Genomic DNA, 17,496 nt, shown 5'->3' on the forward strand with positions numbered 1-17,496 from the left:
TCAAATCTGTTTTTTTTTAATGATTAGTGCTTACTTTTAAACCCATATTAGGCTCTTAGGCCCCATTTACACTGCATGGTTCAAGTGACCCAATTCCGATTTTTTCCTCTCATGTGGCACAGATCAGATATGACCGGTGAACCTGTAAGCAGGAAAAAAACGCATGGATTCCGATTTTCTCAGATCGGATTTAGGCCTCATTCATATGTGGTAATAAATCAGATATGAATCGGATACATGCATTTGCGTGTGCCATGTAAGCAGACAAATCGGATATTCCCTAGTAAGACTTAGTCTTAAAAAACTGGAGGAAACACAAACATTACTTCATTATTCAGGGGTGCACATTGTTAAAGAGAGTTTGAATGAAGCCCTCGCTAAAGTAAGAGGGAGTCAGTGTTTGTTTGTGTTATACAGTGAATGGGAAGTACTGCTGTCTGTATTTGTAATCTCACCCTAAATTACGTATGTTGATTTATAAAAACACGTTTACCATAGTGCATGATTTACTTTGGTGATAATACTTTGGTGCTATTTTTATTCTATTGTGAGCTCAGATGCAGCCTTCTGTATTTCTGTCATTGACGGGTCTGGCAAAACTTGGTTCCCATTAGTGCATTTTGAGATGGAAGTGTCTTTGGTTTTGTCACGCACTGTCTTCAGAAAGGTGATAATCCCTGACCCTCCAGTACCTCTTTCCTCCAGTGCTGTTGGTGCTCTTCTGATTGCATCCAGCTCTTCAGGCAAACCCTGGTTGTTGGCACGGAGCTGTTTGGCACGGGAGGCCGGGATAGTGATGTAACGTGTGACAATGTTGATGTGGTAATTCCGAAAGTCCACCAAGCGAGCCACACACTGCTCAAATGTGTGTGTTAGACCCTCATCCGCTTGCTGGAGCACAAAACTGCGCAGAGACGGGTGACTAGAGATGTTTTCAATGAAATGCTTATGAGAGGGCGGCATGTAGTCCCTCATTCTTCTCAGGAAGGCCCCTGTATTGAACATATTTAAATATAATGAAAATATTTAAATATAATGGCATGTCTTGATGTATGTAGCATTAAAATGCAAACATGTATTTTAAATGTCTCAGTTATGTACGTAACCCTCGTTCCCTGATGGAAGGAATGGAGACATTATGTCAAAAGACATATGGGGTCTCACTTGGGAGGTCATTCATCACTAAGTTTAAGAGAAAATGCCAATAAAAATTGCCCAGTGGATTTTGAACCTCTCCCCGTGCATATGGGTATAAATAGGCGACAGGTGCATTCACTCTTCAGGATTTACACTGAGGAGCCGAGAACATGTCCCAGCAACAGCAAATGGTTCACGGTTGTGGCATGGGGACATAATGTCTCCATTCCCTCCATCATGGAATGAGGGTTAAGTACATAGCTGAGACGTTCCCTATCTGTCTGTAACTACGAGCCATGTCGAACGACATATGGGGTCTATGGAAAACTCCACAACCTGAACACCGTCACAACCCTTTGGCGCTGCAATTGTTGACAAGCCGTAGTATGCCACAAAAGCTACACTAAGGTCGTAACCTTCCCAAAGCCCCAGCGCAAATTCACTGACCTTGGTAACGAAGGGGACCAAACGGTAAGTACATCACTGCTGGAGAAAGCCATGATGCTAATTCTGTCCACAAAAAAGTTTTTGGAAGGGATTTCAACCTTCAGTGAAAGTTTACTTCAGATATTTCCTATTTGTTCTTTCAGCCTGGCAGAATGATGGGGAAGCGAGCCTTAAGGGAAAAGTTAGCTATGGAGACCACATCCTACCTTTAGGGATGTGACATGTGGAAATACTGATATGGACTGACCCAGGGGCAGTACTACAAATGGAGTCGGTCCTACCTTAGAGAAGGGATGGAACAACTGCCAGAAGAAACTAACAGAGCGGGTGTTTTGTAGGGGAGAGATGTGTTTTTAGAGAGGGAAGGATTACTTTGTGTAATGAACATATTGGATTACCCTTAGGGAATCAAACCATATGGACACCTAGCCCAGTACAGGGGCTGACCGGGACTCCGGGCATGCTAACACCAGTACTGGACCTGGACCTGGAGTCAGACTGCTGGGGGTACTGGAGGATGCTCGACCAGGGTTCGCCAACCGGGGAACTCTACTGGGAGAAGAAAGGCACTCGCATCACTCGAGGGGGAATGGCGCAGCAAACGGGACACCGAGCCAGATCTTCCCGCCAATTACCTGGTACCCAACATACGGAAAAAAACCCGTCTCTTCACAAGGTGTTAGATTTCACCCAGCCCGCAGCTCGACAGATGGCTGCCAGAGAAGCGCTGTGTGCCAGCGCCCAGGAGGAGGCAACACTTCAAGTGGAGTGGGCTCTCACCCACAGGGGGCACGGCTCGCCTTGGGATTGGTACGCCAAGGGGATGGCATCCACTATCCAGTGGGCCAACCTCTGCTTGGAAACAGCCTTCCCTTTCTGCTGACCTCCAAAGCAGACAAGGAGCTGCTCAGAGTTGCTGGATCTATTGTGGGGGTGGTCGTCGTTTATTAGTGATGTTACAGGACACAGCAACACCAAGGCTGGATCTGCCTCCTCTGGGCCCAGCGCTTGCAGGTTCAACACCTGATCTCGGAAGGGAGTGGTGGGAACCTTGGGTACATATCCAGGCCAGGTCTCAAGGCAATGTGAGAGTAGGCCATCCAAACACAAGGCACTCTTCACTTACCAAAAATGCTAACCTCATACCAAGATGAGAGATTCTCTGCACAGGGGAGAGCTTGATCTTTTCTCAGTTGACCTGAAGCCCCAACTGACTGAGGTGCCGAAGCACCAACTCCCTTTGATTGCACAACTTCTCTCGCGACCGGGCCATGATAAGCCAGTTGTCAAGATAGTTGAGGATCCTGATGCCCACATCCCATAGTGAGGCAAGGGCACCCTCCGCAACTTTCTTGAAGATGCAGGGGGACAGGGAGAGCCCAAAAGGGAGGACCTTGTACTGCCATGCACGACCCTCTAACGCAAACCATAGGAACAGTCTGTGACGAGGAAGTATTGAGACATGAAAGTGAGAGGCCTTCAGGTCGATTGCTGCAAACCAATCCCGGGCTTGAACGCATTTGATAATACGTTTCTGTGTCAGCACCTTGACCGGAAGCTTGTGAAGGGCATGATTCAAGACTCGCAGATCCAAGATAGGTCAAAGAACACCACCCTACTTAGGTACGATGAAGTAAGGGCTGTAAAACCCATTCCTCATCTCGGCTGGAGGGATTGGCTCGATTGCATCCTTCGCCAACAGGACAGCTATCTCCTCGCACAAGACAGAGGCGTCTCAGACTGCAATCGAAGTCTCAAGAATGTCGTTGAACTTTGGATGTTGCCTGGCAAACTGAATCATGTGGCCGAGTCAAACTGTCCGAATGAGCCAGCGGGACAGGTTGGCCAGCGCAAGCCACGCTCCCAAACTCCGTACAAGTGGCACCAAAGCGACAGACGATGTACCTGCAGTGGTGCAACGAAGGGGAGTTCTGCTGGGTGGCCTATAAGGCATCACGGTCTGAGTCATCGCAGCAAAACTCCCCGAGCCCCCGGAGGGTCTGGCCAGAGACACGTGGAGAGGCGTTGCATCTCCGAACCGCAATCTCTTGGCCACTAGCGATAGGGGGCATCATGGGTGAGGGTGAGGAAGCAGTGCGTTGCTCACTGTCAACCCACGAACTTTGCAACCCGAAGGAAAAGGAAACCACTCTTTCTTTGATAATGTGGTTACCGCTGGCCATTGGGTCGGTCAGTCACTGTGCACAGCTCCTGCATCAACCTCGGGTCGGTACTACCTTCGTGCATTTGTTTTAGTGCCTTGACTTAGTGTACCTGCAGGATAGCCATGGCATGCAGGGAGGAGGCAGCTTGGCCCGCAGCACTATAAGCTTAAGCGGGTAGTGACAGAGGGGTCTGCTCTGCTCCCCTTGAGGAAAAAGAGACTCAATCGCAGTGATGCCATGGTCATACGCCCACAATAGACGCATGACTCTTCCACAAGCATCTTTTCAGCGTGCTGAAGGCCCAGACACTGTAGACAGCGATCGTGGCCGTCAACAGAGGACAGGAATCAACCGCATCAAGAAGGACACGGATGAAACGGCATCTTGAAAAAGGTGCAAATCGTCCGTGATTTGCTCTTTTAGGAAAAACTGCTCTTTCAGTCGAAGCGCCCAGGGGAATCACTGCTGCAGGGACACCACTGTACTGTGCCGTAACACTAACCAGGAACAGCCATCTTTCAACACAAAGATGAACTGGCTTTGTAGTGAAGAACATCAACTACTTGGCTCTGAAGCAAAAATCTGAAGAGTGGATGCACCTGTGGCCTATTTACACCCATATGCACGGGGAGTGGCATAACTTGTAGTGAACGACAGATAGGAAACTATGTTTGTCTTTTGTTTTTATCTGACATTTATAAATTAAAAAAAAAAAAAAAAATTCTGGAACGGGCTTTGTATTATATGCAGGGCTATATACACTAGCGTTCGAAAGTTTGGGGTCAGATGTTTAATGTTAAATTAAGGTTTTGACATTATGCTGCATTTATAAGATTTTGAAATATCATTACAATTTAAAACAACTGTTTTCTATTTTAATATGTTGTAAAATGTAATTTATTCCTGTTATCAATTCTTGTTTTTAAGAGTTGTTTTTTCAGTATTATTTTTCAAGTGTTCATTGTGAAATGATTTTAATATGTTGTTTTGATTTGGTGATTTTTCTCATTATTATCAATGTTGGAAACATTTGTGTTGCTTCATATTTTTATAAAGACTATAATACATTTTGACTATTATTTGATATACAGAAAGGAACGAGCAAATAAACAGCACTTATTTTATATGAATCTTTTTTATCTAAACTTTTACTGTCACTTTTTAATATGTCTTTGGTGAATAAAACTAATAAAAATAATCTAAATCACACGCACAGATATGTTGGGACGTAATGATTTTTATACTGTGCAAACTGTATTTTCTATCCTCTTACCCTAATCCTAACAACTATCCCTCTCAGAAAATTTTCTGAATTTTTAGATTTTCAAAAAACATTACTTAGTATGATTAATAAGCTGTTTTCCTCATCAGGTATTGGCATCTTTGAGGGGACATTTTGTCCCCAGAACATAGGGTATACCTGAAACCCCTGAATTATACCTGAATTATATTTATAAAATTACAGTTATAAAATATTTTTAACAAATATAATAATACTACAGATAACATTATTTGGAAAATATTTACTTTACCATTTAAATATTTAAATACTGTCTTTTTTTTAATACTATGAGGACATGTATATAAATACATTTTAAATGCAATTGCAATAAAGATATTTTATGCATTTTTATATTATTTTCTATAAAATATATATTTAATATATATAAGTTAATGCAATAACTTTGGTAGGCTTAAAAATATCCATCCATTTTCCGCCACTTATCCGGGATCGGTCTTGGTGGCAGTAGGCTGAGTAAGGACACCCATATGTCCTTTTCCCTGGCCACGTACACCAGTTCATCCTGAGGGACCCAAAGGTGTTCCCCTCCAGCATGTCCTGGGTCTGCCCCAGGGTCTCCCCTAAGTTGGACATGCCTGGAACACCTCCACTGGCAAGCGTACATGAGGCATCCTAAACAGATGACTGAACCACGGCAAATAGATTTTAAATAGATTCAGTAAAATCCTTTTATAAGCACCCCTTTATAGGCCTCTGTGGTTTGAAAAGCCTTGAAAATTTTATGTTGCAAATGAAATGATCCCCTATTTCTTTAATAATTGGCTCCACATGTTTGTGTAACACCTGATGTTATCCAGAAAAAAATCATTACTGTAATTGCAAGGCAAACATTTAAATCAAGAATGATTTAATCAGAAGAACAATTACAGTTCTCTTACCGGTGCTGCCTTCATGTTGGACTCCCAGCAGCTCATCAAAGCAGTGTAAGATACTACTCTGAGCAGCACTGCCACCTGAAAACTCCATTGGCTTCTCCTGAACTCCCTCGTACACAAGACCTTCTGGCATTGATGGATTATCTTTCCATCTAACACCCACATGCAGAAGAACATTTTTATAGATTCAAACGAACTCTGAAGAAAATTAAAAAAATGAAACCTACAGTATGACTTACCCAGACAGATAAATCCTCATAATGCCATAGAATATGGAGGGATCTACATATTCTGAAACGGTGAACATTTATTTGCCACTTGAAGTATTAAAACCATTTGAATAAAAGTTAATTATTTTCACTTGAAAGTATTACCATGCATTAGTTTAAGGGCCTGTTTCATGCTGTCTATGGCCTGACTGACAACATCTAGAGCTTTGGTGACCATAGCAACATCATTATAATGGATGCCATTGATGACATCAAGGATAGCCTGTGAAAAAAGAAACTGCTAGTATTACCATGGTACAGAAATGTAATCAGATGGTAATATCACACTGTGAAGTTATTTTCAAAGTAAATAAAACAAAAATTATTATTCAAGACAGTACTGTTTCAGACTTTCTACTTCAAAATTTATTTTATGTTTGATTGTATGTATTGCTTTTTATTTTTTTTTTTTATTTGTTTAATTTAATTGTAATGTAATGAATTATATACTTGTGTGTGAAAACAAATTCTTGGCTATTATGCTCTGTCTGTGAACTGTGGCATTTGTAAAGGTGTCAGACCTTCAGGCCAGGAACAGCTGCCAGCTCCACCAGCAGGGTCACCAGAAAAAATCCTCTTACACTTTCCCCACCAGGCAATGTCAGCAACAACTCCAAGTTCCTTTCAGGAAGCAAGAACAGTCACCATGAATGACAGACCAATGCTTCAGAAGCACTAGCCACAACTTAGACCAACATGTGGTTTACAACATATTGCAAAGATTATTAGTATTATTATTATTTGTTTGTTTTTAGTGTCTAATTCTTGGCAGAAGGATGGAATTGTAAGGTCACTTGCACTAAAGAGGTTCTGATTTCAAACAAAGCATATTTACATATTCCACACTGAACATAATGAGATGGCTCCCTCTGCTGGTTCTACACATTAGTAATATTTAACACACGTTTCTGTTAATTCATTATAATACTTACTCCATGGAAAAAGGTCTGGGAACAATCCATGACAGTTGTGGGTGAAAAAAAAAGAAATACCATTACCAGTTAGTTTGCTTTATAATACACATCACATTTGAAATATAGCTGATTTTCTAAATAATCTTTTTTAATTGAAAAAAGTGATTTTAACAAGTTTATAACATTCTGTTAAATGTCATTACACATGAATGTAAATTCATTTCAAGTTGATTCCGAAAAAAAAAAAAAAAAAAAAAAAAAAAACATTATCCAGTGAATTTCTTTCGTGAACAATTTTATGAACGTTTATCAACATTGTACTAATGACAACAGCATACTAATGATATCAAATTCATGAGTTTTTTTTTTTTTTTTTTTTTTTTTTATACAAATTTTACAGATATTTTTAAATTGTATACAGGGGACTTTGTGGGAAATTTTATAGAGATTTTATTTTTTATTAAATTTTATATCTCTTGAAGGTTTTTTGTGTGTGTGTGTTGTGTATGTGTGTGTGTGTTGTGTGTGTGTGTGTAAAAAAAAAATGTGTGTGTGTGTGTGTGTGTGTCAGAATCTATTGCAACTTTTTTTAATGCGGAAAGATGACTTTTGCCCTGAAGTTGTAGTTACAACATACACCAGCAGGGGCTTACTATTCATGCGAACAAACCAAACCCTGACACCTTGATAGGACAGTTTGTCATTCGGGTCATCCGTGCATAGTGAAAATGTGCAAACTGTGCAGTGTACATACTGCAGAAATAATAAGCGTATGTTGGTGTGATGACCAGGAAGGGGTCATGATTTGGCAAGTTACTATGCTGTTCTTTTTACTACAGTTATTCTAACTACAGTGTAACTTGTTTTTATTTTTAGTAGAGTTATTTTTGTTTGGGTTTAAATACATTGTTTGTAATAAGTAGAATTAAATTTGTATGATGATCTAAGTCCACATGTCATACTAATCAGAAACTATTTTACTAACTACAGGTTGAGAGCTGCAGTTCCAACCACACAAGTTTGTGATGCCGTTTGTGAATGTTCATTGGAAATATGGTTTCGGGAATCACCAAATAATTGAACTATATTAGTAACAACAGATCTTGCTACCATAGTTGGTTAACTGTGCCTTTGGAAAACAAACCACTGAGCAACCTTGGGCAAAGATTTTAATTAAATTGTAGTTGTAGGGGTCCTGCGCCAGCATTGAGATGAATAGAAATGCCCACTGATAGCTGGTATTGATCCTAATTAAATAATTATTTTTAGTAAAAACAAGGCAGGATAAAATATTACTACATATCAAAACACAATAAGTTAGTATGGATCAGTGAGTTTACCCATCTAAATTTTTTTTCTTCCAGTTGGCGAGGACTGTGTCAGCGTGGATGAGAATCGGGGGCAGACCCAATCTCTGAGACACCTCACAGAACGGCACTGACAGACTCTGCGGAAGCACCTGGAGGTTCATGACAAACATAAAGAGTCAAACAGTTCAATTCTGCAGTTCAGACCTTTTAGTGGTGTGGAATGCATAAAAAATTATTGTTGTACTTTTACTGTTTCTCTCTCTCCCTCCTGCCATACGTAACCCATAGTCATTATGCTCAAAGCCAGATGGGCCAAACGCAGCTCATGATGAGTCCGCAACAAATGAGTCTCCAACAGAGGCATCTGAGATAAGATACAGAATATGAAACAATCACAAGACCAATCATAATTGGATTATTAACCTTTTTCAGACCCTGCATCCCTTCTCACCATCACCATTTTCTGGTGTTTATTTTCTACTTGGTACGTCACAAAAGATTGTTAGATTGGATGTTGTGTACTGTGTATTTAGTATGAAAAATCATACATTATGAATTCGGAGGCGCAAAGAATGGGAAGAGATGAGTTCTGGCATATTTCTGGCAATGTCCATCCAGGGCTTGTAGTACACCGGAAGGTCTTTCTGAAACACAATGTAGATATGAGTCCATAACACAATAATATGTAACGTAATATATATATATTCTTGATCATTTTTCATTACATTTACTGTTATGCAAATGTGCTTTCATATAAGAAAATCCTACACATACTGCATATTCAGTTTATGTCAAATCATAAATCATATATCCATACATTTATGCTTTTTCTCAGCCAAAGAGTTAAATACAACAAAGTACATAGTCCAAAGGTGTATCTTGAGGTGGTTTCATAGTTTTGCACCAATCATTGAAAGAGAAGCATGGTCCCAGATACTAAATGTGAGTCAAAGTTAACAATTCACTACCTTTGAAGCTAAAAAAATTAACTGCACTTGTCACCAAATTTACATTGAAATCCTACTAAATTGGTCTAGTTTTCTAAGATCACCATCTGTCTGCTTTTTTGAATGTGCACTGCTGAAATGATGAAATTGCGTCTTTGGGGAGCAAAGTTTTGTGTTAACCTATTTACCATTAAAACAAATAGATAAAGGTCACTCAGAAAGCAAACAATGCCGAAGTCTAATGCTTTCATATATCAGTCTTACAGTGTCTGGATATACTGACTGTATATGATTTCAAATTAATAGTTTAAAACATTCTGACCAGCACAGTAACTTGGACACTCTCAGTGTGTTACTACCAAGTAATGAAACAAACTGTAGCTTTACTTGAGAGCAATAAATTGCTTCTTTGTCATAAATTTGCCTTTTCCTTACCAGTTGAATGAACAGGTAAGGAAAAGGCAAATTTATATTGTACATTGCATGAAACTAATATTGTACTAATATTAGTTGTATTATATTATATTAATAATATTGTACATTGCATAAAACACCAATATAATACATTCTTATTACAATGTTTAAAAAACAAAAAAATGTATATAAACAAATGATGTGCTGCAGCTAACACAATCTTATACAGTAAGTGTGATGACCTACCAGAGGCTCAGGAAGAATAAACCCATAATCCTCAGAGATGTGAAACTGCTTCAAGGACATTGGTGTCTCTGTATTTTTCACTTTAGTGTCCATAATTTTCTGTAAAATACTAGTGACTGATTTTCTGTTTAGCAAGCACTGGGCATATGCAACTGTCAGCGTTCTATGCTAAAAGTTGAATGAACCTCATTTGTCAAGCAATAAAACTCTCTCTCTCTCTCTCTCTCTCTCTCTCTCTCTCTCTCTCTCTCTCTCTCTCTATGTGTTTCTGTTCTACCGTTAGTAATGACCTTTCCACACTTCCTCTATCAGAAATCATATGTGTATGCATGTGTAAAAACCAAAGACGCACTACAGAAACAGTTGTCATAACCTGCAATAAAAGGATAATTCTGTAATTGCATTGTGCCATCTTAAGCTAAATAAAGACATTTTAATGTGTGATGGTATATAATTACACATTCAGCAAGGTACTACGGTTGAGAGTTATATAGTTTAATTTGACTTTACAAGACTTGTGCTCAAGGTGCTCAATTGGTATATTTTATCTTGTCTATGTCAATTCCATCTTCATGCTGTCTCTGCCTAGTTTTGCCAGAGGAATCCTGGTTACCTGACTTCTCCAAGTTTGATAATCTACATTGTCCTGGTACTAATTCTGGCTCAGATCTCTGATCTAGTCGAAGTGGACTGTTTTCTGGTTTTGACCTCTGCCTGCCTCTGACCTAAAAAAATTAGTCATCTTTGAGTTTGATCAGTGTCTCTGGCTTTGACTCTTACCTGATCCTGACTCTTTTTCATTCATCTACCCAGCCGGTTGGAGTTTGGCTTAGGACTCCAAGGTTTTTTTTTTTTTTTTGTTTGTTTGTTTTTATGTTTACTGACTGTTAATAAAGTTTTTGTTAAGCATTTCTCTACTTTTGGGTCCTCTCCCAAACAGATCTTGACATCACACTCTGGCCAGTATGGACCCAGCAGAGGGACCCTCCATTAGTTTGACGGTCAAGCTTCAAGGTGCCAAATGGTGACAGCTGCTGACTGAGGTGCTGCTTTGTGGGGTCAGAAGCTTTGTATTGTGCTGATTTCCACGTTTTCATTATCAAGAATATCAAGGACTTTGACAGAACTGTCTTTGGCAATAAGTATCCTTGTCTTTTAGTGCCACTTTTTCAGGGCAGATGGTCAGCAATGATCTATGCCATTCGCCTGGACCATTGCATGGATTTGCGACACAGAGTCCAAAGTCCTTCCATCAGGTTATAGGCTGATTGCTCTGAGCTCCTGTTTGCTTTCTGAGTTGTGGAAGTTCCGACCAAATATAACCCCATACAGGTGGGCAGGTTGCACCTGACTATGGAGGACAAGGAGCATCATCTTTCCAAGGGTCTGTGTCTGTACTGTGGCCGTCAAGGTCATACTGCTTCTCCCTGTCCGGTAAATCCCTTGCTCATCGGTAACCAGGGGAGTCCTGATGAGTACTTATTGACTCATATGGGGAATAGGGGAAATTCATAGGTGCTAAGTGGGTGATCAAGAATAGTGTTCCCATTCAAGTCCTCACCACCCATGCCCTTGATGTTTGTGAGTTGGCCATCATCATTACATCACATCTCCAGGGAGTTTAAAGGGGTCATATGGTGCGATTTCAATTTTTCCTTTCTCTTTGGAGTGTTACAAGCTCTTGGTGCATAAAGAAGATCTGTAAAGTTGCAAAGACTAAAGTCTCAAATCCAAAGAGATATTCTTCATAAAAGATAAGACTCGTCCACACACCCCTAAAACGGCTCGTTCTAACACGCCCCCACATCTCTAAGTCACTATGTAGGAAGATTTGCAAAACGCTGCCCAGATATTCACGCAAAGAAAGAAGGCGAACCTTTTATTCTAATTGTAGTGTTGTTGTTGCCGCCGCCATGTCGCATAGACACTGTGTGTTTCACTGTGAAAGCAAAACTACTTTGTTTGGCCTTCCAAAAGAGGTCGATATCCGCTTCAGCCTTCCTGGGGCTGATCAATGCTGGTCCCTAAGGAAATACATCATCTTTGCACTGTGGATCGCCGGATCTGGTTTCACCGTGGATAAAGAGGAGTCCAGCCCATGGTCGTCACATGTGGTTGCCGCAAGCCCAACGGACGCTCCTTCATATAATCCGCCAGCCGAGCCATTCTCAAGCACGCCCACCACTGCTCACTCAATCCGGCCTCCACTCAATCTAGGCCTCTGGCTTCCGCTCACTCAAGGCCATGGTGTGTGATGTTGTTTCGTTAAGAAAGCGAAACTACTTTGTTTGGCCTTCCAAAAGAAGACACGACTAGAAATCATGTTTATAATGGGGTTAATGTTTATGTCTAGTCACTCCAGCCGGACAAGGCATCACAATATGTTAAGGGGCGTAACATTTCTGTCACAGGCTTGAGGTATTCGGCCAATCACAACGCACTGGATAGCTGGCCAATCAGAGCACACTTCGGTTTTCAGACCAATGAGCCTTGTAAAAATCAACGTGTTTCAGAAGGCGGGGCATAGAGGAGAATCAATTTTGTGGAGTATGTGGTTTGTAATTTTTTTTTTGTTCCTTAAACCGCATAAACACATTTCATTATACCAAATACACAAAATAATGTCATTTTTAGCAGCGTTATATGACCCCTTTAATTATCAGGCAACCACAGGGAGGATCTAGTGTTGTTCCTGTTTGACTCTCTGGTGGCTTGCCTCATCCTTGGCTGTCACAGCATAATCTTCTCATTAATTGGGCAGAGAACACATCTTGCATGGAGTTCTTTTTTCATACCAGTTGTCTTGTGTCTGTGCCCTCTTCTGTATGTCTCTGTTTTGCAGGAGGAGGATGCAGATTTATCCTAATTTGTACCACAATCTGCGTGAGGTCTTCAGTTGGTCTTGAGCCACCTCCAACCCCAAAACTTCTCTGTATCAAAAGTGCTTCTACTCCTTGTTCGCTCTCAAACAAATGTCCATGGAGAACTATTTGTCTCTAGTCTCTGACAGTCAGCATCATCCATCACTCCTCGTCTCCAGCAAGGGCAGGATTCCTCTCCATGAAAAAGAAGGGTGGATCTTTGTGTCCCAGCACTGATTATCATGGGCTGAATGAAACAATCATTAAGAACAGGTACCCTCTACTCTGTATGTCATCAGAGTTCAAAGTAGCGCAGAGGGCAAAGTTTTTCAAGTAGTTGGACCTGCACAACCCTTGCTATCTGGTCCATGTTCAGAAGAGGGAGAGGGGCATTACCGTCTTGAGGGGGTGGCTGTGCCAATTGTGGTGCGAAGTACAGAAACCTGCAATATATATGCAAGCTGAATTTCAGATGGGCTCATAGGGCACTGTTTTTTCTGGCATTTCAGCTTTGTCTTTTCTTACTGGCTGGGCTCTAAGAAAAGTAAGCATGAGATGTGCCTCCTGACACCATCTTTCCTTTGGGCTGGGTCATCATCTGGAGCATCAAGGGTCATGTGAGGAAAACCCTGACTGGGGTAAAGAAACAAGAGCAATGTCCGGTGGGCCACCTATTTGTTCCAGATATGATTTGCTGAGGTGGTTTGCTTTGGGAATGTTTATAATTGGTCACTCAAAAGGGGTCATCAGATGCTTATTTTCCTCAAGTTGATATGCTTCTTTAGGATCTTAATGAAAAGTATGTAACATAGTTTGATTAAAATTTCTCAATGTACTGTAAAAAACACCTTTTTTACCCTTTCAAAAACAGCCCTTTTCAGATCAAGCCGTTTTGTAGCATTTTCCTTTAAATGTTAAAGGGGTCATATGACGTTGCTAAAAAAGAACATTATTTTATGTATTTGGTGTAATGAAATGTGTTTATGTGGTTTAAGGTTCAAAAAACACATTATTTTGCACATACTGTACATTATTGTTTCTCCTCTGTGCCCCGCCTTTCTGAAATGCGTTGATTTTTACAAAGCTCATCGTTATGAAAAGCAAGGTGTGCTCTGATTGGCCAGCTTTCATTGTAGGCTACTCTCCCAGGATCAGGAAACAGTCCTCCATAAAATGTGCTGAACACATCTAAATATTTGGGTTGAACTGTTCTGGAACACTGTTTGTATTCTTAACCACTGATTTCTACATGTGTCCTCTTTTGGAAGGCCAAACAAAGTATTTTTGCTTTTGCAATGAAACAAAGTGGTGGCAGCAATACTACAGCAAGAATCAAAGTTACACCATCTTCTTTGCGTGAACATTTGGGCGGTGTTATGCAATTCTTCCCACACAGTGAAGTAGACATGTGGGGGCGTGTTTAAATATCTCTTTGGGTTTGAGACTTTAGTTTTTGCAACTTTAGGGATCTTATCTATTCATGAACAAATGGAACACTCCAAAGAGAAAGGAAAACTTGAAATCACATAATTTGGCCCCTTTAATGTGCTCTGCTGACCCCGCCCCTCTCTCCCGAGCCGCTCTCTGAGGGACTGTTTACTTTAGCCGCATTCATCGTGAAACTTGCTAATTAGCACATTATAAGGAAAGTTGATTTGCAAAGACTCATAAAAAAAAAAAACCTTATAATTACTTATTCTATTGGTGAAGCTGGATCACGAATGATTCGCGCGAACATAGACACATTAGGAAAGATCGGGGGAGCATTCCCTTCAAAAACAAACACAATCCACTGCGTCTTCAGCGGCTCAGATGTTGGGAGAAAATGAAGACTGCTGTGTTCATTATTACAGTACATCCAACAACAAGAACACCTCAATCGTTTAGGAGTCATTCTTGTCTATCTGCTCCGGCAGTGAAACAATGCTGGACAGATGACAGCTCACTCAGGGTGGGTATAAGGAAAGACACCAGTCCAGTCTGCACTGAAACGCTACTGTCAATCAAACTATTGTGGGAGGGGCCTGTTTTTGTGACGTCACATAGACAGGCATCTGAGGTCAGCTCGATTTGAGAAAGGGGTAAAGATTTTAGTAGATAATAAAAAACACTGGTTGGATTTTTTTTTCATTATAGGGTGGTTGTGTAAACACACTGACAACACACATTTCAGTTCAAACAACTTGTAAAAGTGCATGTAGCATCCGCTAACCCCTTTAATGTATTTTCTTTGATCAGATAGCTATCTTATTGTGAAAAGAGGTGTAAATGCCCTCTGAAATGCTTTCGAGATTAAACCATTTTTGACAGAATATTAAAGGTGCACTAAGCGATTTTTAAGAAATGCTTTTAACCACAATGTTGGGCGGAGTCCCAAAACATACTCGCAGCCAATCAGCAATAAGGGGTGTGTCTAGTAAAGATAGGGATAAGAGAACGCTCAGGACGGATATTAGCAGATCAACTATAGATGGTGAGAGATGGTAGATAAAAAAGAGTAAAATTTTGGAGGAACAACACATTAAAAAAAAGGGTTATTATCAGGTTGGACCCACGTAAATATCGGAGCAGCTTTCCAGCGGTTGAGAAACCCAAGGAGCGGGAAGGGAATAGGACGCTGAGGTTGCTTTGTTTCTTCTTGATAGGTGACTTACGTTTATTTTGCATTTTCACACAAGTTTTCTGTGTTGCCTTTTTCTTGAATATACTGAGACAGTTAGGCATAGCAGATTCTGCCATTGTCACTGCCAGGGTTGTGTAAGTACGTGTAGGATGGAGTTATTAAAAAATGAGTGTGGTCCTGTTGGGGTATGGACTTGTTTGTTATGGTGCTTTCAAATATCAACATCGTTTGGCAAAAATTGCTTAATGCATCTGTTCTTGCTCTATTTTGCAAATTGTTCCAAATAAAGCCGTTGGAAAACCACTGAATGAATTATTCACTGACTCATGATTTGCTGGTTTTACAGTATAGTTTCAAATTGCATTTAATTTTTTTCCCACCACAATTTCATATTTTATTTGCAAAATGCATTGCAAAGATGTTGATTGTGATTTCATTCATGACTTGTATCAAATACTGTTTGCCTCTACTACATTTCAATAAAGAATACCATCTCAATTGCTGTTTTATTTGTGTATTAAACTATTAAGCACTTTTTATTTATAGCACATATTTAACATTTGCTTTTAAGAACAGTGTATACAGTCTCAATTTTTTTTTTATATGGAAATAATGTATGTCAAATTTCAGAAGTGAAATGGGATACAAAATTCAGGTTTACTTCAGACGTATTAAATTTAGATTTAACCTTGAATAACCCTTTAAATAAGGATTGTTTGTCATGTTATAAATATGCACACAGACACTACACTGTAGTTCATGTTTTAACATGTTCAGAAGTTTTTGGTTATTGCAACAAAGTTCACAGATCGGGAAAAAGGAGGCGGGATCCATTGAACATTTAAACACAAAACTTTAATAAACAAATTAACAAACACAAAATGAAAGTAAAAACGGCAGCCCCTCATGGACAACTGCCGTATAAAACATAATATAAGAACAACACAAAATCCAGGCCTGGTGCTCTCTCGCCCTTCACTGTTGTTACTCTTTTTATCCTTCCGAAGCTCTTTTGCAGTGAGTGGCGCAGGTGCCACTTATTGTCATTTACTCCACTGGCCTCGCTCCGTTCCCACAGATCTCGGCCCCGTCCCACTTGTCACATACCCGTAGTGATGGCAAGATGAAGCCCCATGAAGCATTGAAGCTTTTCAGCCAAGTGGTTCACAAAATGGTTAATTCCTCAAGGCTTAATTTGCTCACAATACCACCTGGTGGCCAAAGAGTGTAAAACAGGCAGTGCGATTACAGATGACCTAGTCTCAGCCTGATGCATATGGGACACAAATGTGGAAACACTTCAGGAGTGGTGAAGTCGTCATCGGACAAACTGCATATGCTCTTCTGTGTCAGCCGTGACACAAGGATCCATTTTCTACATGTATTTACGCTTAGATTTGAATGAAAACAGCGTATCCGTGCAGCGCGGCTGACACAGAAGAGCGTACACAGTTTGCATTTAGCGGTTGTTCTCAAAAATGGCACTACAGTGATGCAGAGAGACACAGAGGAGTCGGATTGTAGAATAAAGTCGTTATTTTTGTTTTCTTTGCATACAAAAAGTATTCTCGTCACTTCATAAACTTAACGTTTGAACCACTGATGGCAGATGGACTATTCTGACGATGTCTTTCATACTTTTCTGGACCGTGACAGTGTAATTTACTTGGCAGTTATTGGGACAGTCTCAAGCCTCCCTGTTTTCATCCAAAATATCTTAAATTATGTTCCGAAGATGAACAGAGTTTTTAAAGGTTTGGAACGACATGGGGGTAATTGATTAATGACAAATTAATAAATTTTAGGGTGGAGTATCCCTTTAAGGCTTAAAAAAAACAGTGAAGAAAAAAAATCAATTTCCACATAGACTAATCTATTTATATGAATATAATGTGTATTTTCTAGTGGGAGGATATATAATGATTGTATAACATAATATAACATAACTGTGTAATAAATGTAAATGGCTTGAAATGAATGGGGCT

General features: G+C 40.2%; 1 protein-coding gene across 1 annotated transcript; it reads right to left on the bottom strand.

Annotated features, from left to right (window-relative positions):
• Nucleotides 1-438: 438 nt before the first annotated feature.
• Nucleotides 439-10,219, bottom strand: LOC109082139 (indoleamine 2,3-dioxygenase 2-like). The gene is made up of 10 exons (XM_042762783.1): nt 10,028-10,219; nt 8,969-9,064; nt 8,665-8,784; nt 8,451-8,569; nt 7,129-7,143; nt 6,718-6,817; nt 6,302-6,419; nt 6,167-6,218; nt 5,931-6,079; nt 439-992 (listed from the first exon to the last, which is right to left on the bottom strand). Exons 1-10 carry the CDS (start codon nt 10,118-10,120, stop codon nt 538-540), a joined length of 1,317 nt encoding a protein of 438 aa, XP_042618717.1. The 5' UTR covers nt 10,121-10,219; the 3' UTR covers nt 439-537.
• Between the last annotated feature and the right edge of the window lie 7,277 nt (nt 10,220-17,496).

The sequence above is a fragment of the Cyprinus carpio genome, chromosome A8 (genome assembly GCF_018340385.1).
Source record: "Cyprinus carpio isolate SPL01 chromosome A8, ASM1834038v1, whole genome shotgun sequence".
Lineage (NCBI taxonomy): Eukaryota > Metazoa > Chordata > Actinopteri > Cypriniformes > Cyprinidae > Cyprinus > Cyprinus carpio.